The sequence below is a fragment of the Coffea eugenioides genome, chromosome 11 (genome assembly GCF_003713205.1).
Source record: "Coffea eugenioides isolate CCC68of chromosome 11, Ceug_1.0, whole genome shotgun sequence".
Classification (NCBI taxonomy): domain Eukaryota; kingdom Viridiplantae; phylum Streptophyta; class Magnoliopsida; order Gentianales; family Rubiaceae; genus Coffea; species Coffea eugenioides.
Genome location: NC_040045.1, coordinates 52,227,803 through 52,253,616, shown reverse-complemented (window position 1 = coordinate 52,253,616; position 25,814 = coordinate 52,227,803). Strand labels below are relative to the sequence as shown.

At 37.1% G+C, this 25,814-nt stretch overlaps 2 protein-coding genes across 6 annotated transcripts; both read left to right on the top strand.

The window, feature by feature from the left end:
- The first annotated feature begins 346 nt into the window (after positions 1–346).
- On the top strand, positions 347–13,241 carry LOC113751566. 2 transcript variants are annotated; one of them, XM_027295619.1, is made up of 19 exons: positions 347–745; positions 999–1,364; positions 1,721–1,969; positions 2,589–2,779; positions 2,866–3,037; positions 3,450–3,587; positions 3,664–3,853; positions 4,157–4,302; positions 4,492–4,668; positions 4,781–4,891; positions 6,545–6,664; positions 6,783–6,939; positions 7,489–7,652; positions 7,760–7,846; positions 8,643–8,971; positions 10,263–10,344; positions 10,564–10,703; positions 11,718–11,961; positions 12,666–13,241. In XM_027295619.1, exons 2-19 carry the CDS (start codon positions 1,023–1,025, stop codon positions 12,993–12,995), a joined length of 3,369 nt encoding a protein of 1,122 aa, XP_027151420.1. In that variant the 5' UTR covers positions 347–745; positions 999–1,022; the 3' UTR covers positions 12,996–13,241. The 2 variants fall into 2 exon arrangements, with proteins under 2 accessions (XP_027151420.1, XP_027151419.1); XM_027295618.1 differs by having other exon boundaries at positions 11,694–11,961.
- A 680-nt stretch (positions 13,242–13,921) lies between these two features.
- LOC113753396 lies at positions 13,922–24,152 on the top strand. Of its 4 annotated transcripts, none has more exons than XR_003465038.1 (5): positions 13,922–14,165; positions 14,743–14,850; positions 15,201–15,265; positions 15,362–15,560; positions 24,049–24,152. XR_003465038.1 is itself a non-coding variant. In XM_027297536.1 (4 exons), the coding sequence occupies exons 1-4, from the start codon at positions 14,076–14,078 to the stop codon at positions 15,507–15,509; spliced, it is 411 nt and encodes a 136-aa protein (XP_027153337.1). In that variant the 5' UTR covers positions 13,922–14,075; the 3' UTR covers positions 15,510–15,721. The 4 variants fall into 4 exon arrangements, 2 of the variants coding, with proteins under 2 accessions (XP_027153337.1, XP_027153338.1); XR_003465037.1 differs by lacking the exon at positions 24,049–24,152 and adding an exon at positions 21,661–21,699; XM_027297536.1 differs by lacking the exon at positions 24,049–24,152 and having other exon boundaries at positions 15,362–15,721.
- The last annotated feature ends 1,662 nt before the right edge of the window (positions 24,153–25,814 follow it).

Sequence of the window (25,814 nt, the reverse complement as noted above, 5' to 3'; positions counted from 1 at the left end):
GAAATAAACCTAATCGGCGCTAAGCATTTGCGGTGTCCTCTCTTTGATCTTTTCCGTCATAACTCTCAACAATTCCCACCAATTTTTTTTTTTTAAAAGAAACCTTCCTTTTTTAAAAAAAAATCTTGATTAAAAAAGAAAAGTTACAAGTGCGCAGCCTCTTTTTAAAAGAACGTTGAATTGTTGTACCTTTATTGGGATTCCCAACGTGGCGTCGTCTAACTGTGTAGGCCAGACTCTGGGTCAACCCAAATATCTGTCGGGCCTGGGCTCAACACATCACAGTAGCACTTAGCACCTGTGACGACGACTGGGTGGATCACCCGCCACTTTCACAAATTAGGGATTCCTTCCTCAAAAAGGCAGTGTCTTAGTACGTGGATTAACTCCCCTATCATCGTACTGAAAATAGTGTGATGAAAATGGTAGAATAATCAAAGATTAGCAGCAGTATTAATACTACTACTACTACTTACTCATGCATCAGCACTTCTATTCTACTCATCTGCTACTGATAGAAGATTGTACTACTCTGTTAGTCCATCTCTAGTACAGCAAGCCCATCCTTTTCCTAGATCTCTTATTTTTCAGCTGGGTATTCAGCCTTCTTCATTTAAACCAAGAAAAAAGAGCAAACTTTCTTGGTGGGTTTGTTTCTTTGAGGATTGCTTCTCTTTCTTTTGCTGTCCGAAGCTGAAGGGAAGTGGAGACTACCAGCATTGGATCATTATGGTCCATCATTGAAGTACATCTCCCTCCTCATCCGGTTTTCTTGATTATTGCATTCCCCCCCCCCTTCCCCCGCTCTGTAATCGACAATCCAATGATTACTATGTGCAACTATGATAGTCCTTTATGTACTTATATTGAGTTAGATAAACTTGTTACCGCTCATTTCAACGTTCATTTTCTTTTCCTTTCTTTGAGTGGTTCTTGTGTCTAGCTTTTAAAGTGGCAGTTTAAAGCTATTTCGTTGATTGTTTGGGTTTTTCTTCAAGGATGGAACTCATTTTGGGAATCAGATGAAAGAAGTTCAAGATTTGGTTTGGGCATATATGGGTAATAATCCAAGAATGCAAGGTTTGATAACTAGAGTAAGATTGGCAGCTGTAGTTGGAATTGCCGTATGGATAAGCCTTGCGGGGTTGATTCACTTGCTAAAACCGGTATCCAATGGTTGTATTATGACCTACATGTATCCCACTTACATCCCTATCTCCGCACCTAAAAACGTGTCTTCCGCCAAGTATGGATTGTACTTGTACCATGAAGGATGGAGGAAGATTGATTTTAATCAGCACATCAAGAAGCTTAATGGGGTTCCTGTTCTTTTCGTACCTGGCAATGGTGGAAGCTACAAACAGGTAAGTCTTTCGCTTTCTTTTTTCTGTTATTGTCATTTCCTTACCTAGTTCTCCTGATTTATGAATTTCCCATTTTGGAGTCTTGGTTTGTTCGAGTAATTTAAGTCCCATTCATTTCTTATAAGGTTTTCCTCTTACTGCCAAACTTCATCCAAGCAGTGGGCATTACCCTTATATCCTTTATAAGCCTCGTAGGTCAAAATTATCTCACTGGAAATTGTGATTCTGATGTGGAATATGGCATGTGGAATACCTGTACTAACTTGGCAGATTTCGTTTTACCGTATATGACCGAAGGAAATGGATTCCCTGTTAACTTTCTAATTCAACTTTTTCTTTTCCTCCTTCCCTTACAGGTCAGATCTCTGGCTGCAGAATCTGATAGGGCTTATCAAGGAGGTCCACTTGAACATATGTTTTACCAAGAAGCAAGCGAGAATCTTGAAAAGGGAGCAGTAGATTCTGATCTGGCAGATTTTCCCTTACCTAGCCAATATACTCGCATGCTTGACTGGTTTGCTGTGGACCTTGAAGGTGAACACTCGGCAATGGATGGTCAAATACTTGAAGAACACACCAGATATGTAGTATATGCAATTCACAGGGTATTACCTATCATCATTTTCAAAATTCTGGAAGGGTATTCAAAATTTGATGTTTGCACCAACTCAAGAAATGGATGCTTTTAGCATTCTAGTTCATCTTAAATTATTGAGACTTTTTCCACTAGGAAATGCAGTAGCATCAGGCAGTATGTTATCATAACTATTGCTTATTACTCTGAATGGGCTCAATGGGCTACATTCTGCAGAAGCCTTTCTTGCATTCCTATTCTGTGTTGCCTCTTTGGTGCACATAGCTAACTGCTGCAAATTTAATTTATTTGGAAAGTGTTTTTCTTGTAAGTTTTGTGTAGTCTGTCAACCCCCATATTTTTTATGCTTTGACAATGCCAACAGTGTATTGAAAAGGAAGTTTTACATCTTGAGGACATAATAAATTTGATATTTTTTGGTGACTCGTTTTAGCAGCTAAATTGAAATCTCTATTTTAGTAATTAGTCACTTGAATTTGCAAGCTCCCCATTTTGTTTCACTGCCTTATCTTTTGTATCATCAAACTTTGCACAAAGAAATTTCATCCTCTTATAACTTTTCTTTATTGTATTGCTTTTACTATTGTATTTAGGTCTTTCTATTTGTTTGTTATCTCTCGTCTTAGCAGATTTTAGATCTGTATGAAGAGTCTCACAATATTCGAATAAAAGAAGGTGCTGCTTTCTCGGCAAGTCTGCCAAGAAATGTTATATTAGTTGGTCATTCAATGGGTGGATTTGTTGCTAGAGCTGCAATCGTCCACCCTGATTTGAGGAAGTCAGCTGTTGAGACTGTTCTCACACTTTCAACTCCACACCAGTAACTCCAATTCTCATTAAACGTTTCTCTGTTGTTTTTGAAACTCATGCTTTAATCAATACTTGTCATTTCTGCTCTATGTCCAGGTCACCTCCTTTGGCCTTACAGCCATCTCTGGGACATTATTATTCAAGTGTAAATAATCAGTGGAGAAAAGGATATGGGGGTCAAACCTCTCAATCTGGACACCATTTGTCTGACCCTTTACTCTCTCGTGTAGTTGTTGTTTCAATTTCTGGTGGTTATAATGATTATCAGGTATTGTTTCCCTTTGCAACTGTAGTAGGAATGCATTTTTTTGTTTCATTAATTCGATGAAGCTGTAATTGACGATTTCCCATGATTGCATGTTCTTCATGCTATTTGCTTCTTGAGCTTCTTCTTAAAGAGCTAGCTACCATGTTTTACCATGAGAATTGAAGATTTACCTATCTGTGCCATCATTTTTTGCTACCATGCTGTTGATTGTTTTTAGAAAGCTGAGTTGTCTTCCGATTCCGTTTGGCTATCTTTTTGTGAAGTCTAACACGTCACTTTATCTACACTGATGGCACAGAGGTGTTGTAATGGTCATACAATGTCCTTTTATTGTCCTATTTAGCTAGTGTTTGTGTTTTTCTTCATGTTTTGGATGGTAGATTAAATTTTATTCCTTTATGTCCAATCTCAGGTACGATCAAAGTTAGAATCCCTTGATGATATTGTGCCTCCTACACATGGTTTTACCATTAGCAGTACAGGCATGAAGAACGTGTGGCTGTCTATGGAGCACCAAGTTATTCTATGGTGTAATCAATTAGTTGTCCAAGTGAGTTAGATTTCTCTTGTGAGGGCATTTTAACCCTATGAGTGAATCTGATTTTGATGTTTGATATTACTTTCAGGTGTCTCACACTCTCCTTAGTCTGATAGACCCTGAGAAAGGTCAACCTGTACCTGATGTACGTAAAAGACTTGGAATATTCATGAAAATGCTTCATAGTGGGATATCACAAAATTTTGGTTGGTTGGGACAGTCAAAATTGCCCAAACAGTCAATCCCAATTCCTTTTCTTAATGGCAAGGATTATTCTGGTATACCTTGGGTTCTTTTTCTCATATGTTTAGATGTTCTTTTGGTGCCAATCATATGCTACAAGTGAGTCACTGGAAATATGTCTGGAGCAATCTGCGAGAAACTTTTTCCTGAAATTCATTGTGAAAAATTCGATGAAGAGGATGCTAGCACTTCCATGAAATCTCGATTCTTTTTTTTTAAAGATTGGTCTTCCTTTGAACTTTGTCTTCTTAAGTTTTATCCTTAAGCAAATTGCAAGCAGTTATGCTTTTTGTGATTGAGAATGATTTTGGCACTTGATGTACTTTTTGGTAATGCAGGATCTCAAATATCACATACATTTTCTTGTCCTAGTCATGTTCATTGGAATGAGGATGGGCTTGAAAGAGACTTGTATATTCAGACAACTAGCGTCACTGTTTTGGCTATGGACGGAAGGAGGCGGTGGTTGGACATTGAGAAGCTGGTAAGCTCATTCCACATAAACAGAAATTAGTTTTAAATAGTTTCCACTTTCAGGGTTGAAAGTGGTAAGCTCATTCCACATAAACAGAAATTAGTTTTAAATAGTTTCCACTTTCAGGGTTGAAAGTGGTAAGATCATTCCTGTATCTACTTGTAGATTAAAATGGGCAGATTTTGATTAACTGATCAGGGCTCAAATGGAAAAGATCATTTTGTCTTTGTTACAAATCTTGCCCCATGTTCTGGAGTTCGACTTCATCTTTGGCCTGAGAAGGAAACTTCAAATTCTGAGTTTTCTCTTAACCAACGAATTTTGGAGGTTACATCAAAGATGGTGCATATTCCATCAGGTCCAGCTCCAAGGCAGGTAGTACATGATATGTACCTCTTATGTCACCAGGACCTTGCTGAAAGTAAAGTTTTCTGTAGCACGTTAGGTTGTACTACTTATTATGTCTGACTACGCACTTGTTCAATAGATTGAGCCGGGTAGTCAGACAGAGCAAGCACCTCCTTCTGCTGTATTGTGGTTGGATCCGGATGATATGCGTGGCTTCCGATTCTTAACAATTTCAGTGGCACCTCGCCAGGTATAGTCTTTTCGAAGCTACTGGCTTGTTGCTCCTCCTTTTCTTTCTTTGTGATTCCATTAAGTTGAGGGGTCTAATATCTTTTTGCATTTTGTTTTACTATCTGATTTTGGATCTATATAGTTTTTTAACATGCTTCACAGACAGGCTCAACGACAGTAGCGGGCTCTGGAATTGAGTGCTGTAGTCTGTCTCTCGTATATTTCTTTATGTTTGTAGCAGTCTCATTAGAAGCTGCAATATGGTTACCAAGTATTTTATCTCAAGCATTTTAATCTCCTTCAAAGTCTTCTTTGCATGCTTTGTAACATGCTCTGAGACTCTGTAATTTGCATTTGCAGTGAATTATCTAGCGTCTTTTGTATGGGAACTTCTATGGCTTATTTAATGGACTAGATTTTCCGCAAAAATCTTGAAGTGGGTGAAAATTTTGTCTGGATGCAAAACCTGGATTGATAAGCTTATTGGTTCATGGTTGGGCAAATGTTGTGTGTTGAGACAAATCATAGTTATAGCCTTATAGGTAAATATATCGCTATTTTTATTGGCAATTATGAATCCTGTAAAGTAAACTTCAGGTCTAATATCTCTTTTGATATCAAATGATTGTTTGCTTTCTTATCCATTGGCTGTATCTGGTGGCCTTATTCTTTTCAAAAAAACTGGAGGGAATAATGCTTTTGTTGTCATGGCATTCAATTTATTTATCATGTTAGTCTTACTTAACTGTTATTGTCTGAGGGTTTTAGCCTTCTTCAAATGATAATTCTAAGGAATTTCTAGTAGTATTGATTAGATGAAGATAAAAGAGATGATGGAAGGTAGGGGGAAAACAAAGTTGCTCCCCATAAACTGGCATGTAAATCTGAGTGTCTGAGCTCGATTGATGTAGAAAGTTGTCCTACTGTTGTGCTGGTTCTTTTTGCACGTGATTGCTGTGCTGGTATACATGTCAAAAACCCGATTTTTTTTGCTGCCTTTAAATCCTCTACTTTGCCTATCTCAGTAGGAAATACGAAGACTGGTTAATTGGATTAAGTACACCACTACTTTATCAACGCATTTCAATTTAATTCTACAGGAGCTTCAATAAATTATTTTTGTGTTTTTGATAGGATAGAAAAGAATCCATCAAGCATCATTGAGAATCATATTGACATGCCAGCTGAACATAGTTAGGATTCCAAGTTGTTTGGGTGTGAGACTGATTGATGCTTGGGAAGATTGTTGTCTCTCTAACTACATGGACCCTATAGTACTGTGCGTGGGTACAAAGTGATTGTTTTGGCAGGATTAACTCAGTCTGGTCATCTACATTTATTCTTGATATCAGAGGGCTATTGTTGCTCCATTTCAATTGCAGGTTTACTGTTGTTTGATTTCTGGATTTTGTCAACTTCACACTGCAGCATGTTTTGTACTGTTGACTTCCTCCTGACTGTTTAAATTCTACAGAAGTGATTTTATTGGAATGTATGTAATTACTGAGTGTCAATCTTTTATTTCAAATTCTGAAGTCAAAAAAACTTCATATTTTCCTCTCTTTTTTTTCTATATTATATATGCAAATGGAATTTTTATCCAGAAAAACAACATTTCGTGCTGAAATTCTTAACTTGAGCATTATGCATATTTTTACCTTTTAGTGCTCAGACTCTTTCAGGGAGACCTCCGCCAGCAACTTCCATGGGTGTTGGGCAGTTCTTCAAGACAAAGGAAGGGGAGAGAGTATTCTCTCCTTGGACATTGGTTCACTCCATGTTCTCTCAAAAGGTAATTATGTGCAAGATACAGCTTAATTTCTCAGTATTAGTTGCAAACTTAAGAAGCTTATGATTTCATATACTCAAATTAATGAGTGCTTCATACTCGCGTGATCTAATTCTTACAGGACTTCTTATTGGAGGAGGATCATCCTCTTGGGTTCAATCTATCATTTTCGATAAGCTTAGGTCTTCTGCCTGTGAAGCTTTCTCTGAAAACTACAGGCTGTGGAATAAAGGGATCAGAGTTTCCTCTTGAAGATTCTGGAGAAATTGAAACAAGCAGTAAGGATTATGTTATACTCTCCTGTTCGTCCCTCCCTCTCTTCCCCCATTGTTTCATAGTTTCATATATTCAAATGTACATATTTATCTGCATATGGGTACATCTCTAGGTAAACATGGTCTGACCTTGACATTTTCCTTCTGATTGAAACTTTTGTATCTTCCTCAAATATTGTTCCCCAGATCTGAAGTAGTGACTCAGAATAGATTCTCTTTGCGGTGAAGTGATCCTTTTGATTTAAACACTGCAAGAAAATTACGGAATTTAAGTTATATGTGTCAAACAAGTTGTCAGTGGATGGTTATAAAAGTCAGAATCGTCAGACATGGATTCATGTTATTGGAAGGGACTTTTCACCATGAATTGTTAAAGTCAATCACCATGTTATGCATCCACTTAATCTTCCTCTGGCATCCTTTGATGCAGCCGGAACTTCATGTCCATATTATTTCTCCTCTCTCTCTCTGCACCGTGGACAAAAGCAGCTCGTCCTTTTACCTTGTGATTTTTCCTTCATTTATAATTCCAATTCACTTTCAAAAATTCAGGACTATGTAAGCTGCGATGTTTTCCTCCTGTGGCCCTTGCCTGGGATACTACATCTGGTCTTCACGTGTTTCCTAATCTATATTCTGAAACACTAGTAGTGGATTCATTTCCAGCGCTTTGGACCTCTACTCAAGGGTCTGAGAAGACTGTTGTGCTGTTATTGGTAATATTTGTATTAAGCTGCTGCTCGAACTCCTGAAACTATAGTTTTGTTGTCCACTGGGGTAATGTGCTTTAAGCTTAAAGGTTTTTAACTTGCCCTCTGTACAGGTAGATCCTCATTGTTCATATAAAACTAGCATGAGTGTTTCTATGAGTGCTTCTGCTGGTAGATTTTTGCTGTTGTATTTTCCCAAGGTAAATTCATGATTTCTCATCCAGTTAAATTCTTCTTTGAGTTCCAGTGGTTCCCTAGCTGTTTCTTTAGTCCTATGTACTTATCTTATTTCAGCTTCCAGTCTCACCAAGACATCTCCTTCAAATAATATTTTGCCCATATTCCCTTAAGTGCTACAAAGTCTCTATTTAAGACATAATGGAAATGTCAGAAATTTATATTTTTAAAGTTTGGTTTTCTGAAATGACTGACAAATTGTTTATTGGCTTACATGCTTCTTTTTGGTGCCAAAATATGCCAATTTTAAATTTTCTTTACCAATTCATATGGATATGATGCTATGCAGAAACTTACTGCCATCAAATTACAACTGGGCTGTGCCATTAATCATGTGCTTACTGATAATCTCTCTTTTAACAAACACTAAAGGCCTGAAATTCTAGTATATGTCACAAATAAAAAATAGCAACAGAAAGAACAAGATTTAGAAAATGTTATTAATAACAAAGAGTATATGAATATGAAGTATAGACTTTGATGCAATCCACATTTGGGTAAGGTTGAGAAGGATCTATTTGCTTCTTTATCAAACATTGCTTGACTAGAGCTCTTCTTTAATGCAAGAGCATAGTGATTTTTATCTGTTCTTCGCTTGTGAATCCCAAGAGGGGAGAGAAAGTGGCATGTTTATATTTTTTGGCAGAAAGCCTTGATTCATTGCTGATTCTATTTCCAGTCATCTGCAAGTTGTTTATCATTTGCTTGTATCTTGTTTATTTTCTGGAGCTTTTAACTTTCTGGACTGATATGATGCAGATTACTGGTCTTGCAATTGCTGTTGTCTTTTTCGCTCTGATGCAGCAAGCATATGCATGGGAACTTGATATGCCCATACCTTCCTTGCTTTCTGCTGTGGAAATGAATTTGAGAATTCTATTGCCATTCTTAGTTCTAGGCATACTACCTATTTTGGTTGCCTTGTTCTTTTCCTTGTCAAGCTCAGTTTCGGTTCCTCCTTTCTCAATCTTCTTCATTGTCTCAATTATTTGTTATCTCTTCGCAAATGGGGCCATAGTTGTGCTGGTATTGATTTCACAATTGGGCTTCTCTATAGCTGCTGCAGTACATGTTTTCATCAAGAAATGGTTAGTGCTGTTTTTCTTTTTCCTGATTTTTTTATTTGCTCATACATGTGTGTGGTGATTACTCTATGAGGTTAGTGAACAAAAATTGTGGCCAAAAAAGAAAGAAGGCATATGGAGCAGTGATTGGACAACATATGCATTGTCTTTGAGTTGGTGATTGGAATTTCAAGTGAAAGAACTCTAAAGCCATGAAAGAACTCTTTTATCTCCATGGGAAAATTTGAGACCTTTAAGATATAGATGCTGGAATGCAAATGTAATAATTTCCATTGCATCTTCTACATTTTATGTCACCAATGTAAGCTAACAAAGGAAAGCATGGGGGAAGAGGAGTGTATGCTATTTTTTTTTTTAATCTGTAAGACTTCTTTCATTTGAACACCTCTGTAACACTTATAAAATTAGGAGAAACTGGATGACTTCTTTGACATCTGTTGATTTTTTCTTTTGTTACCAGATAATTCTGCTCCCAATTTGAATTTTCTCAAGTTCCTAAATGGGCTTTTATTAACACGAAAGAGTTTCCCATGCTTTTTATCCTTGTCAAGTTAAGGCTAAACATTTTCAAATAAACAAGGGGCATGATCTTCTCTACTATCACTATATACTCGCTCTCTTTTTGGGCTGTGGTGAAATAGCATTCCAGCTTATGTATCAATTCACTAAGTTTTTTCCTATCTTTTACCAACTTCTCAGACTGTATTTCTATGTAAAAGTTTTTTTTTTTTTGATACCAAAGCCCTCTGGTTTTTTTCTGAGGTTTTCTTAAGAGGTTTCTGTGGTGAGATTTTCTTAGACAGTTTAGATATGTGTGGTGAAATAGGTTTTCTGTGATTTGCCATCCTTAATGAACTTTGCAGGGCCTTCTGTCATCACGGATCCAATCAGTACATTCTATAAATGTGTAATTATTACATTTTGGTTTTGCTAAACTAGCTTCAAGTCCGCACTGTATGTTTTATGTTGTCCTCCACGTAGTTCACTTTACAAGTTTATCTGCAAGAGCTTCTCTTACAACAATACTCCAGTTGATTCTTTTTTCTTTTTCGATTGTTTCTTTTTGGGGATTTAAAGATGTATAGACAAAAAGAATGGAAGAACCACGCATCATTCTTTCCCGTTGAAGCTTATATTTTCTGCATATCACCTTGGGCTTCAAAGTATCAAGGAATATGTCTAGCAATCTAGTTACATCTCTATAGCTTGCATTCTTTGGTTTTAGTTTCACTTGAGGTTTCTGTTTCATGCTGATCTGTCCACTAAAACAGTGCTATGGTTTTTTGTTTTGCAGGTGGCAAGCATGGGAAGGAAATTTTTCGTTTTCGTTTCTGCACTGGTTTCTCAATCTTTGCACGAGCTTTCTGTCATTTAAGGTAAGTTGAAGTTCAATATTCATTTTCCTGAATAGCAAGTAGAATCATGAGTTATCTAGTTGTGTTTGTTTATGTTTGAAATATGCTTATTTCAAAAGTTTCTTCTGTTCTTGCTCAGTGATTGGCTTCTTTGATTTTCCTTTAAGCTCAAAGCAACTTTTCGGGATTGAAATATTTACTCTCAGATTATTTTGTCCTGTCTAACTTTTGATGAGACAGATTGTGAGGATTATATCGCTCCATCCATTGGCCATTTCATCACTGGTTGCTGTTATATTGGTGTGCTTTGTTCATCCGGCCCTGGGCCTTTTTGTGTTACTCTTGTCACATGCTATCTCCTGTCATAATGCACTTTGCAGGTACTGTCTCTGCTTTAGTCCACAAGTATGAATCATTGATTGTAATGTGGAGCAACTAAATGAATCTGCATTAGCAATTAAATGAATCCAAAAGGCAATGTATGATTAAGCTATAGGTAGCTTCTTAGACATCCAAAGGAAAGCGTGGAAGATTCGGTCAAGAACTAGGGGCTTGTTATTGACTAAGGTGTAAAGAGAGGATGTAAGAATACACCTTGTCCTAGGAAGAAATATTGGCTTCTTAAAGCCAATACGGGGCTAAACTTGATGCTAATGTCTTGTTTGTAAAGAGAGTCAAAAAAAAAAAAATCAGACAATTATGAAGTCCAAGTAGTAGCAGTTTTAGCCCTTGCTTTTACTGTCTTTAAATCTTAAGTAATCTTCAGGCTTGAACATTTTAGGAGAAGGAAGAAACAAAAAATAGTATGAGTTCAATGTGCATCGTCTATGAAGTGTTTTACAAAGAGAACTCTTCATATTCTTTTAGCTCTTACATTTCATGGATTTTGCGCTGCAAACAACGGGCAACTTATGATGTGAGAACAAGGGGGCTGCGATATTTTATAGCGCTGATTTCAAATTGCCTGCCTGTTATACCTCTCTGGTGGCTGGACCATACCTGTTTTGGTCCATCCAGCATAAAAAATGTTAAACACATCTAATGTAATAGGAAATGTCCACCAGTTAATCAATTAATTAATCATAGACTTGATTGAATTTAACGACTTCCATAGCAGTGCCTATCTACTGTGTTTTTTCTCTACATGCACAGATAAAATTATTATTATGAGTATGGGTCAGAGTCTCGTATGTGGAATATGTTACTTCTTCTCATATGAGTTGCTATTTATAGCTTGTAGTCTTTTTGTTCTGTTAAAGTTCACTTCTCTATCATCATTAGTTTGGTGCATGGATCAGTTTATCTTGTCTTTAATGTGTTTCAGGGTCGTCTTAAGGTTCTCTGAGTCATTTCTTCTCTTTTGTGAACAGTTTTTATATGACTTCATTTCACAGCCATTCTGGAAGTAAGCAGTCAGTAGAATCAGAAAATGGCATCGGTGCCTCTATGCACTTTATGCCAAAGTATAGTGGTGAAAGCAAGCTCTCTCCTCTGGAAGCAAGTATGTGTAATAGCCCAGATTCTGCAAGAAGCTTCGGTGAGACACAATTGGAAATATTCCACCATCGGCATGGCTTGCTTATCTTGCATCTGCTTGCAGCAATAATGTTTGTCCCTTCGATGATGGCATGGATACAGGTAAAGCAAAAAACATCCATGTTGAGGTAGTCTTAAATTTGTTAGTTGTTAATGCCTTTTCCTATCTGTTTGAGGATGCTAGAGAATGCATTCAGTTTTGCATTGCACAATTATTATGTCTGACTACTTGTACGGTGTAATAGAGTACTGGGATGGGAAACGATGTTTGACCTGTTAGACAAATTATCCTCTGAGTTGTTTTACAGTGATTTAAGGGGCATTAAATAGTAGCTAAATATAGAACCGTCACCTCCTGCGCATCTTTTAATTCACATTTTTCTGATAGTTAATAGGACATATGACTCTGATAATGTTTTGGAAAATATATGTTCAACCATCAATAGTACTTTAAGTGGGTTGAATTTTTTTTTTTTTAACTCATTTGCAATGATTGCAATACACTTTTCATGAATTTCTTTTACAGTTGGATCAAATTTTGGAGTTTGCGTTTATTACATACGCCTCTTGACATGAATGTAGTAGTGTATATTCTGCTTAAAGGGTATAATTTGTGGTGATTTGGTCACCAAATAATGTGTGGTACTGGTCAAGCAGGTCCTTCTCGTATAGGTTGAAATCCAGTTATGTTCTCTAATGGCACTCAAATGTTACCTCTCCTTTTCTTAATTTCTCATCCATTTTTCTTTCTTCATTTTTCATGAACTGCTTTACTCAAGTCTATGAATTTTTTCCTACGTTTCCAGAGAATTGGTGCAGGTCAGAACTTCCCTTGGTTCTTGGATTCCTGTCTGTGCATTGGGGTAGTGCTGCATGGCATGTCTGACTCAAAGCCGCAGTTCAACTTCTTCTTTCCCTTTCCTGACAACCGTGGATGGGAAATAAGGCTAAGCTTTGCCTATCTGCTCGCTGGATACGTCTCTTACCTTTCTGGCCTGGCTTTGGCTCCTTATAGGGTATTTTATCCCATGGCTGCCATTGGAGTTATGTCCTTTGCCTTCAGGATCATCCAGAGGTGGAGTAGGGAGAAAGGGGAGACATTGCATAGAGGTCGAAGACATTCTCACAGGCACTAAAAGTAGTTTCTACCTTGTGCCTTGGTACACGTCGAGAAATATTGGATCTCAGGTACTGTTGATGAATATTTGTAATTGAGTTGTATCTAGTAATATGGCATCAATGCCACAATTTTGCCACGCACTGATTTTCAAATCGTTCGGTATGAAGAATAGGGAAACGCATCTCTCATCTTTTGCTGCATTATTCATGGCTTACAGTCGAAGTGATAGATCCGAAACATGTACTATAAATTTGGCTGGTTATTTACAACATTGTTTCTCATGATCAAAAGTGGAAAAAAAAAACATAAAATTGAATTTCTCTCGAGAATATACAAATCGCTTGTAATGTTCCAGATCCCATCAAAACTTCGAAGTTAAGCTTGTTTTGTTCGGGCGAAGAATAGTACTATTTCCCAAGTAGTCACCCCTCCCTTTCGAGTCAATTTTGCTGAGAGGTAGATTACTACTTTATATTCTATTACGACTTCCATATTATTGTTTCTCCCCATAAAGCTGCTACCACTCGTGGACTGGACCTTAATACTTCCTCCGTCTCGTATATTTAGTAGTTATGTTTGGAGATGTGTTTTTTATGCACAGTATATTTCATCAAAAAGTTTTTTCTTTTGGTTCACTTTTGCCCTTAATCATGTGCGGGTCAAAATAAAAAGTAAAAGGTAATTCCATCACATTTATTTTTATGCATTATTGATAAAGGACATAAGGAAATTTCAGAGTATAAAGTAGTTAAAAATGTCGAACATGACAAATATTTTGATACAGTAAAAAAAGAAAAGTATGACACTTTCAACAAGATAGAAGGCACGTGCCGTTGGAATTAAAATTTTTCGATGACAGTATGGACCATCTGAATGGATGCTTGTTGTTAGTATAGTAAGATGCATGGGCTTTGTTTCTCGTGGGCCGACCAGTTGGCGGGGTAGAACGGCCGATGCCCGTCCATAGGCAATTTGCGAGAAAGTGGAAGAGCGACATGGGTTTAGCATTCGTCCAGTGGGCTGCACGAGTGCTTAAGATCTAACGAGTACGGCGAGTCGCTGAGTCACAGACTCGGAAGCGACGGAGAAGAGAACCATGGCTGGGATTCACCGGGCGTTTCGAAGCATCCAGACGGCAGTAGAATATCCACGTCTCACCAGATTCTCTCTTAAAGCTCCTAAGAGCGTAAGATAGCTTCCTGCTATGGAGATTTCTTATCTGTTGAATTTTACCCCAACTTATCGCGATTGTGATTCTATTTTTTGTCTGGGCAAATTTTGGTTCAAAAATGGTGAAATAGGGCCAACTCTTTTTTTTTTTTTGGGTCGATTGAAAATGTATAACTATAATTGTCAGGCATTTAGAAAGGCCACTGAGGTGGTAGTTTAGGTTTTCGCTATCATTAAGGTACTGCTGTCTATTACTTTTCGTAATTTGTGTGATCAGCTAATGACTTTGACAACAGCAATGACACCTCAGTTGAACGGGATTTTAATGATTTATTGGATTCGTTATTTCTTAAAGAAGTGACAGATAGTCCTGCTCCGTGGTTGTTCTTACTGCTGGAAGAATTGGTTGATGTTGAAAGCTGCTGGGCAATTCTTGTATTTATGTAAGAAGAAATGATGTTAGTAATCTGGAGGCTATGAAATTTTGAGTGCACTTGTTTTGGATGTTTATCCTTGGCTTTCGTCCCTTGCTATAACCTTGGAATCTGGGATAGCCTGTACTAATCATCATTGGTGGATCTTCTATATGTTAGGTGGAGGTACAATTTGATGATGGAAGTCTTTACAGGTTGCCAGCTGAGTATTTAAGAGTTTATAGCCCTGCTGCTGACAGTAAGGTCAGATCCGTTGCGGGTGAGAAGGTAATTGACTCAGATATCCATCTTCTTTGAGTGGTATCAATTTGATAAGTAAGCTAAACAGATTGTGTTGAGCCTCATTTGCTAGTCTTAATCTTTTATTTTCTTTCGCCCAAAGTTAGCTGTTCTAGATGGGGAAAGACAGATGTGAATGAGCATTTGTATAAACCGTTGCAGGTCTGCAGTTTTTCTCAAAATGGAGTACCTTTAAAATTGCATTTCCTTCTTTTCGGCATTGAGTATTTACAGTCCACAAAACAAAGATAATGCCTATGGAAACTTTGCCAGATAGCAGAACCATTCAAGCATCAATCTTGAGTAATGCCTAACGGGGCATTTTGTGTCCGAATCAGGTAATATATGGACGTCGTTATGTGGGGATCCTGTCAGCAGAACCTGTAGGGAACTATGGGGTAAGGTATAATGGTGCTATTACAATACTACGACAGATGAGTTTTTCTTGTGGCATGTTTTTAAGTTTCTTTTTGGTCTTTAATTTTGGGTGGTTCATTAGGTTACTCTTTGATGACCTGCATAAGACTGGGATATTCACTTGGGATTACTTTTATCACCTTGGGAGCAACAAGTTCACCATGATGAGAAATTACATCACGACTCTGAAGAAGCATGGATTAAGCAGAGATCCATTAAAAAGAAAGTGAAAGCAAAGTTTTTCTCACTGCCAACCTGGCAAGAAGCAATGCTAGATATAGGTATGCTGTATTGTTGAAGTCTACTTCCTGTCTCTTTGACAAAAGGGATGCTTGCTATTTGAAATTTCATCTTGGAATTTTTTTTCTGTCTCCTCTGTGTTTAATATATTCTGTGATAATCATCAGTTAAAACCTTCTGTTTATTTCTGTTCTTTTTGGTATTTGGGACGAAATTTTGATACATTCAACAACCTGAGGATCTTTATACAGAATTTTATCTGATTGTATCTGTCATGGAATCTTTTTTCTGTCTCACTTGGTGTTAAGTGCTTTTAAAGTAAAATCCATGTTTCTGGTTGGCTATGCCTTTGTGGGGGTTTAAGGGGTGATTTTCCACATCCAAGGCCTAGCCTGGGAGTTTAGGGGAGGAAAGATAAGAAGATATATGATAGATTACGAGGGAAAAGAAGAGAAGAGAAAGGATGTATATTTTGTTTGGGAGTTTTTGGGAGTCGGAGAGAAATGTGAAGAAAAGAATTTATCACGAACTAATTTTATGTATATATCCTTTTAGTTTTATAACCAACCAAGTTTGTTTTTGTGACGACCCCACCTCCCCCTGAGGCATACCAAAGGGTTTGGCGGATCGCCTGCCCAGCTCTCGCCAGGACTCACTCACTCAAATCATGTGCACACATCCATGAACCATAAATAACACCCACAATTCAAACTTATAATTTACATTGATACAAATCAAGGTACAAAGCTTCAATACACCAAACTAGTTCAAAACGTATACAAGCCAAGTACAGCATGTTCCATTCGAGGAATAGCGCGAGTACAAGACCAAAAGTCAAAAGTCAAAACAAAAGGCTACGCTAGTCTTTTACAAGTCTCACGCGTCACTCGTACCCCCTGTAAGGAAAACAAATAACGTGGTATGAGTTAAAAGCCCAGTGAGGTTCCAAATAGCAAATTGACCATTATTTATAAGTACAAGTTTTCGATATAGTAAAGTAACGAGCATGAAGACTTCATAAAAGTGAGCAATAACACTTCAAGTAGCAATCTCAAAATGAGCGAGTGTAAAAGTTTTCAGAATAAACAATAATCATTCCAAAGCATAAGGATACGGATGGCTCTCAGGAGCCAACTTCCATTCATCATCAGGAGTTTGATTACGTAGTAGTTGACACTCCGTCAACTTTCAAGTAAAGGAACCAATCCAGTAGAACACCACTTACACTACTCTCCGTCCACCATTCACACCCCCTACTGGGCCCAAAATCCTCAATAAACACGGGTGGTAATACTCGAGTATACCGATTAGTCGAGGAGATATCACTCCACTCGACAAAGCAAGAGACCCAGGGCTCGTTACCCAATCGACCAAGCCCTTGCCGGCTCGACTAGAGTAACTCGTCTCAAGGTTTCTGGAATTCCAGGAAGTGCGCACCTCATAAACAAGTATATCAAGTCAATTGCAATCAATAAACAAGTATATCACGTAAGGGCAAGTGCGATAAAGTACACCCTTGCCCTATCAATTCACGTATATAACATGTACTCATATTGGTCACGTATCAAGTTCATGTATCTAGTGCAATTCGGTATTTGAAAGCACTCACCAAAAGATATAGTGCTTTTACTGGTCACTTTCAGGTTATACTCCGAGGTCGGAGTCCAAATCTGCGATAAAACTCAATTTGAGAACTTTGAAACATGACTAAGATTCGAAACTTAGACGTTTCATTCAATCAAAAATCAAGAAATTGGAATTCACTTGGAGAGTAGTCGTGAAACACTTGCTCGCCTTTTTAAACAGTAAAACTTTGTAATATTTATACTTGAAATTGTCTTGCGAGTTGAAAGTACAAGGAAAACATACTTCGAGCAATCCTTATTTCATTTCTCAAGGGTACAAGTTCGGCCAAGTCCTTACTTATATACCTCGAAACAAGAAGACTCAAGTACCCTAGATGGTTCAAGTACTATTCATATCAATTCGACCCAAGTCGCAAGTGTATTTATATAGTCCTCGAGCGTAAATTCGGGCAGCATGCCCTTTGTGTTTACCTAATTTTTCAGCCATTTAGGCTTCATTATTTTTCTCAACCAAAACCCAACATCACATATATCAGCAATTTATGTCAAGAGCCGTTCCATAGGCTCACAATATCATAATAATGAGATTCACATCAATAGCAAATGCAGAAATTCCATATAGCCAAAAGACAGATTTGACGTATAAAAGCGAAAATAACTTATCCGAGGCTACGCTTATCGGATTAAGGCGAAACCTATGCCGTTTCGAAGCTAAGATACAGAGCTACAATGTTCATGAAGGTCACTTAGTCCAGTTTCTAATGTAACTTGGTCAAATTCTCGAATTACTAAACCAGAAACCAATTCGTCGGCTGTTTAAACGCAGAACACTGTAATGGTCATAACTCAGTGTACACAAATCCGAATCAGGTGTTCTTAGAGGCATTTTAAAGCTAATTCAGAACACTACAACTTTCATGTTTTGGCCCAGAGCTAAATCAGAATGGATCCTGGACAAAAAACGTGATAAACTGGACTTAACTGAAGAAACGGACTGCTGGGAAATACTTAGAACAGTAAGGGTATTTTGGACTTTTCACGTCATACGTTGCTCCGATTGAGCTGAAATTTTGTAGGCACCTATAAAATGCCATTCTCTACAACTTTTCTTCTTTGAGCTAAGGCCAATTCAGCCTCTAACACACAGATACAAATTCGGACAGAATGTTGGGAAAATTTTCCAGATTTTGGAATTTTGAGTTTCTAGTGCAACTTTCCTTAATTTCTTGGTCTAATCACTACCACAACACCTTATAAAACTTCAATTGCAACATATAAGCATCTTACAACAATTTGGGCAGAATTTCCACAAGCCCTAGTTCATCAAATAAATTGGGGAAAACTTCTAAAACATGATATTCATCCATAATCTCACCACAAAATCAAGTTGCCAAGCTTAATTTAACAAAATTGAAAGCTAAACTTAGAGAGATATAACCAACTAATTAATGATAGAATATAACCACTAAGTAACTATATCAATATAAACAACATAAAACAGAATATTGCAAATCATAAACCCCTCTAAATCATAAAACAAGGCAATACAACACATTAGCCAAAAAAACCTAGTTTACCTGTGACTAACCGGTTTTTCTAAATCTCTCATATTTTAATTGAAACCCTAATTTTAATTACTGGATTTGGGGAATTCCTCACGTTTTCTTAAAAATTTCTTTTTTATTTGAAAATTATCATTTATTTAAGCCCTACTATCCAATTATTCCATGATAAGTGCAAATAAATCTAGAAAGTAAAGTTTTACGTTTCGGTTTCAAGTTTGGAGCAAAATTAGGATTTTCGCGATTTTTGCCGGATGAATTTTCGGTACAGAGTAAGGATTAATTTTGGGGATTAAAAGTGACTTTTAAGTGAGAAATAATATGTGACTAGTAGGAATGATATAAGGTTAGTGAATGGGAAGTAAAAATACTAGTACGTGAGTTTTTAAGAAAAACGGCGCGAACCGGCGGGTCCTGCGCATTACCGATTGAACGCACCACTTGACCACCATTTTTCTTACCAAACAAGCTTATTGACTTTTGCACAAAATATCTTCCTAATTTGCAGCTGGTTTGACCGAAATTATGAGGCTAGAAATGTAAGGGAAAGAAAGAGAAAAATGGAAGGTAGTGGTGGCGACACTTGTCACCACCTCATGGCTTCTTAACCAAGGCAATTACCATCCATTTAACTCCAACACTTAGCCAATTTCTTCTTCATTTCTGCTGCTGCTGGCCGAGAGAGAGAGGAGGGAAAACACCAAAGGAAAACATTTCATTTCATCTTCAAATCCAACAACTTAGGAAGAAATCACACAAAGTAAACCGATTAAACTTGTTCTTGAGTGACTAGTAAGTGAGTTGTGGTGAGTTTTTTGAAGGAGAAAGCTTGGGCTACTTGTAGTGACCTCTAGTCAAGGTAAGAGAGCTTATCTCTCTAAGTTTAGCTTTCAATTTTGTTAAATTAAGCTTGGCAACTTGATTTTGTGGTGAGATTATGGATGAATATCATGTTTTAGAAGTTTTCCCCAATTTATTTGATGAACTAGGGCTTGTGGAAATTCTGCCCAAATTGTTGTAAGATGCTTATATGTTGCAATTGAAGTTTTATAAGGTGTTGTGGTAGTGATTAGACCAAGAAATTAAGGAAAGTTGCACTAGAAACTCAAAATTCCAAAATCTGGAAAATTTTCCCAACATTCTGTCCGAATTTGTATCTGTGTGTTAGAGGCTGAATTGGCCTTAGCTCAAAGAAGAAAAGTTGTAGAGAATGGCATTTTATAGGTGCCTACAAAATTTCAGCTCAATCGGAGCAACGTATGACGTGAAAAGTCCAAAATACCCTTACTGTTCTAAGTATTTCCCAGCAGTCCGTTTCTTCAGTTAAGTCCAGTTTATCACGTTTTTTGTCCAGGATCCATTCTGATTTAGCTCTGGGCCAAAACATGAAAGTTGTAGTATTCTGAATTAGCTTTAAAATGCCTCTAAGAACACCTGATTCGGATTTGTGTACACTGAGTTATGACCATTACAGTGTTCTGCGTTTAAACAGCCGACGAATTGGTTTCTGGTTTAGTAATTCGAGAATTTGACCAAGTTACATTAGAAACTGGACTAAGTGACCTTCATGAACATTGTAGCTCTGTATCTTAGCTTCGAAACGGCATAGGTTTCGCCTTAATCCGATAAGCGTAGCCTCGGATAAGTTATTTTCGCTTTTATACGTCAAATCTGTCTTTTGGCTATATGGAATTTCTGCATTTGCTATTGATGTGAATCTCATTATTATGATATTGTGAGCCTATGGAACGGCTCTTGACATAAATTGCTGATATATGTGATGTTGGGTTTTGGTTGAGAAAAATAATGAAGCCTAAATGGCTGAAAAATTAGGTAAACACAAAGGGCATGCTGCCCGAATTTACGCTCGAGGACTATATAAATACACTTGCGACTTGGGTCGAATTGATATGAATAGTACTTGAACCATCTAGGGTACTTGAGTCTTCTTGTTTCGAGGTATATAAGTAAGGACTTGGCCGAACTTGTACCCTTGAGAAATGAAATAAGGATTGCTCGAAGTATGTTTTCCTTGTACTTTCAACTCGCAAGACAATTTCAAGTATAAATATTACAAAGTTTTACTGTTTAAAAAGGCGAGCAAGTGTTTCACGACTACTCTCCAAGTGAATTCCAATTTCTTCATTTTTGATTGAATGAAACGTCTAAGTTTCGAATCTTAGTCATGTTTCAAAGTTCTCAAATTGAGTTTTATCGCAGATTTGGACTCCGACCTCGGAGTATAACCTGAAAGTGACCAGTAAAAGCACTATATCTTTTGGTGAGTGCTTTCAAATACCGAATTGCACTAGATACATGAACTTGATACGTGACCAATATGAGTACATGTTATATACGTGAATTGATAGGGCAAGGGTGTACTTTATCGCACTTGCCCTTACGTGATATACTTGTTTATTGATTGCAATTGACTTGATATACTTGTTTATGAGGTGCGCACTTCCTGGAATTCAGAAACCCTGAGACGAGTTACTCTAGTCGAGCCGGCAAGGGCTTGGTCGATTGGGTAACGAGCCCTGGGTCTCTTGCTTTGTCGAGTGGAGTGATATCTCCTCGACTAATCGGTATACTCGAGTATTACCACCCGTGTTTATTGAGGATTTTGGGCCCAGTAGGGGGTGTGAATGGTGGACGGAGAGTAGTGTAAGTGGTGTTCTACTGGATTGGTTCCTTTACTTGAAAGTTGACGGAGTGTCAACTACTACGTAATCAAGCTCCTGATGATGAATGGAAGTTGGCTCCTGAGAGCCATCCGTATCCTTATGCTTTGGAATGATTATTGTTTATTCTGAAAACTTTTACACTCGCTCATTTTGAGATTGCTACTTGAAGTGTTATTGCTCACTTTTATGAACTATTCATGCTCGTTACTTTACTATATCGAAAACTTGTACTTATAAATAATGGTCAATTTGCTATTTGGAACCTCACTGTGCTTTTAGCTCATACCACGTTATTTGTTTTCCTTACAGGGGGTACGAGTGACGCGTGAGACTTGTAAAAGACTAGCGTAGCCTTTTGTTTTGACTTTTGACTTTGGTCTTGTACTCGCGCTATTCCTCGAATGGAACATGCTGTACTTGGCTTGTATACGTTTTGAACTAGTTTGGTGTATTGAAGCTTTGTACCTTGATTTGTATCAATGTAAATTATAAGTTTGAATTGTGGGTGTTATTTATGGTTCATGGATGTGTGCACATGATTTGAGTGAGTGAGTCCTGGCGAGAGTTGGGCAGGCGATCCGCCAAACCCTTTGGTACGCCTCAGGGGGAGGTGGGGTCGTTTTTTTGGCTACAATATTAGGGTTTCTAGTCTTTTTAAAACAAAAATAGGTTTTAAATCAAACCCAAAGAGATACACTTTAATATTTTATTCACAAACAACCTCCTAATATTCGGGATGTTACAGTTTTCTTGTTCCAATCAGTTTATATAATTGTGGTGAAGATGATCTAGGATGGCTGAACCTATTTGAAGTTGCTCATTTCATACCAGAGAATCCTATGTATGAACAAGGGTTAATCTTACTTCCCCACCTAGCTACTCTAGGTTGGGGGGTAGGCCCTGTGGGGGAAGTTATAGATACCTTTCCATACTTTGTATCTGGAGTACTTCATTTAATTTCCTCTTTTCTTGTTTCAATGGTTTATATAATTGTGGTGAAGATGATCTAGGATGGCTGTATGAACTTGTTTGCACTTTACTACTGTTAGAAGAGTGAAAAAAGGTGATAATAGTTTTGGTCTGAGGGGTTTTTAATCAGCATGGGATACATGAGGAATTATACTTGGTTGTCTCAGCTTCATAAGGATAAAACCGTCATATTAAAAATAGTATCGTATCATTTCCGTCTGTTTCTTCCCTCTTATGGGAAGAAAAATTTTGCCATTTGGAGGTGTATTTTATCAGTCCATTTCGCTTCTTTTCCGTCTCTCTTGAATTCCCAAAGGAACGAAACAATTGAACTTTCCTTCTTAATCCTTTCTTTTCTGCCACTTTCTCTCGATCCAAACCAAGGTAGGGTTGTGATCAGTTGAACCACGCACCGGCCTTGGTAATTTAGTTGTGCTTGGCAATCTGGTACACGATGTGAAGTCTGGGAGAGAATATTAGTATCTGATATTGTGGGAATTATGCCTTTTTGATGATGGGAGGGGAGGGACACAAGGATGCTGACATTGAATTGAAATATGTGTGCCACATATGAGTATCAAGAATGAGGTTAAGGTTTGGTTTATGATGGCTGAAGAATACATGCTGGGACATACCATCCCTGAAAATCAAACCCAAATAATAATAATGTCGACAGAGATGGTGATGAAGAAGTGTAAATGATGGTTATGCCACGCTTACGGAACGCCAAAAATACAGGATTACAGTGCTGGAGAATGCCGAGATTTTCATTGTTGTAGTAGGTGCTGGATCATCAATCGTGTCTTGTAATGTAGAATTATCCACTGTTAAGATCATATATAGTTATTCTGCATATAATTAACTTCATTTAACAAATTAAAGAGAATTTGTTTGAAGAAAATAATTGCAACTGCAGAGGAAGAAAATTATTGCAACTGCAGAGGTTTTGTAGCACTAGACTGCGTAGAATTCTGAAGCGTAATTAATTTCTTGATTATCTAGTGGCACTCGTCAAAAAGCCAAGTTTTCCAGCCCGGGCAGGTAGAAAAGATTAGAGGTTGTTTGTGACGGCAGATTGACACATTCATTTGTTGATAATTTTTCTTTAATTGCAGATGATTGAAAGTCCAATGCCAGCCACCAACTCCTAATAATAAGGCTAAAATAGCCATCAACTCCTGAAAAGTTTATTTCCTAATTTCCTTATTGCTGCTGATCTTTTACTAACAAGCGATAAACAAATGTGAATATGGTAAAACAACGGGATGCTGTACAAGCGTTGATCGGCTCTTTGTCTTGTAACAAGTTTTATAGAGTGTGACAGTTTCCATTGTGTGTTATCTGGAGAATGTGCATGCATGTCTGTTGGAAAATTGGAAAAACAGATCTGATGGAATAATAGTTACTGTGCTGTGTTCTTTCGGTGTAAGAATCAATCTTTCGAAAATTGAAAGCTAAGAAGACAAAATAGAACTTGATTGGTTTCGAACTTCTTCATGCGGTAGTAGGATCTAATAATGATGAATGATACACATAAATTTATTTTCTGAAAAAACTTCTGATGCACCTCTTGTTTAGGAAAGTTAGAAATTATCTGTTCAGTTCAGTAGAAGTAAACGAATTTATGGTGGCGTAATCTGGAGGCAATGGTTAGGAAGTCCGGTACGCGCCCGAGACTCGAATAATAATTTTATTGAAGTTCATTTAAACTGTATATTTCCTTCTCAGAAGAAAGCAAAAAATGGAGCTACGCAAGTCTTCAACGATGCGACATCGCCTGATACGGGGGATGGTGTTATTGCACGAGGTCCATAATAACCCAAGCCTAAACGCAGAAAGTTTAACACAGGGCTCATGCAAATATGGCAAGTGATGTACCCACAGCATTTTCATTTTTATTTTTATTTTTATTTTTTTGTAAGTTTTTCTAACGGATGGATGCGTAATGGGCGCTCTTTAACACACTTTAATTACACGTAACCTGCTATATGAGTGCATACACTAACAATTATTGCTCTCCGTTCATTTATGCATTTTTTTCTAATTAGAATTTCTTTCTAAGAATTTAACACCTAAATTACATCTTAACAAGTGCCCATGTTTTTATCCTTGGACACTCATTAATGGGCACTTGTAAGATATATTTTTTTACACTTTTATAACAAAATTGCATGAAAATAACAATTATGCCCTTCAATAGTTAAACGTTGAGTGCACTCTAAAAAGGGTAAATTTGTTATTCAAACCAACATTGGGTATGGCATACGTGGTACTGTCACTACAAGTATGATTACGGTGTAAACGAATCAAACTGTTCATGAGTTAGCTCAATCAAAATTCGACTTAAACCATGTCAACATCAAACTCGAGTCAGATTTGAATAGACCAAATCAAACCGAGTATAGAGAAATTTAACTCAATAGCTCGTGAGCTGATTTGTGTGGGTGCAAGTACGTGCGTGTGTGTATATTATTTTATTGGTAAAATTATATACTCCCTTCATCCCATTGAAAGTGTTATATTTTTTATTTTGGGATATCCCAAAATATTTGTTATGTTGAAAATGTCAAGACAACTTTTAGTCTCTCTTTTTAATATAACTCTTCCCTCTAATCATATGCATGTTACCATTCAAAATTAAATTTTGAACTTATAGGGGTAAAATTGGAAAAAAAAAACATAAACATTACAATCAAACTACTATTTTTATAAAGCTTTTATTTCCGAAACAAAACCAAATAATTAAGACGAAGGGAGTATATCCCTAATGTTTTTATTATATATTAAGGAAAAATGACAGTTTTATTTATTTTTTAAAAAAATAGAATAATTATTTTTTATTCTTTTAAAACTTGAGTGAGCTTGAGTTCGAATTTCATTAGATTTGAATTTGAGATTGAACTTCTAAATTTGCCAAGCTCCTGAGTTGATGATTATTGGATAACCTATTGATATCTTCGTGCAATTAGTACTTCGAAAAGGAGGGGGACATGAAATCTGCAGCGGGTAACTTGGTGCTAGGAGCACTGAATGCTGATGCTCTGGAATTGGAATTGGAGATGGAATAATATACAAAAACTCAGTAGTTTGGATTTGAACCCTGGTACCATTATATAGACTGGTGCTTGGTATAAACATACTTAAAATGATATCTAAATTAATTTTTCACTTTTTTAATTATTGTTCTCTTTCCTAGATTGATAATCACGCCCACCACTGGACCACCACTGAATTACTACCAATCCAAATCTTTTTTGGTTCTTTGTTTAACAATTACCAACAAAAACTCATGACTAATCAATAAAAGATCTGGATATTTGTCATTTTTGCCCTTTTCTCAAAAAATTGCAACCGGAACTTTCAGACATTCGCAAAAAATTTTCCAAAAGAAAACAGCAAATTTCGTCATTTGCTGAAACCTGTTAGAATCACCATACAATGCAATCAAGTTAGAGCCCTTCACAAAAAGAAGAGAACATAAGGGATCGATTGTG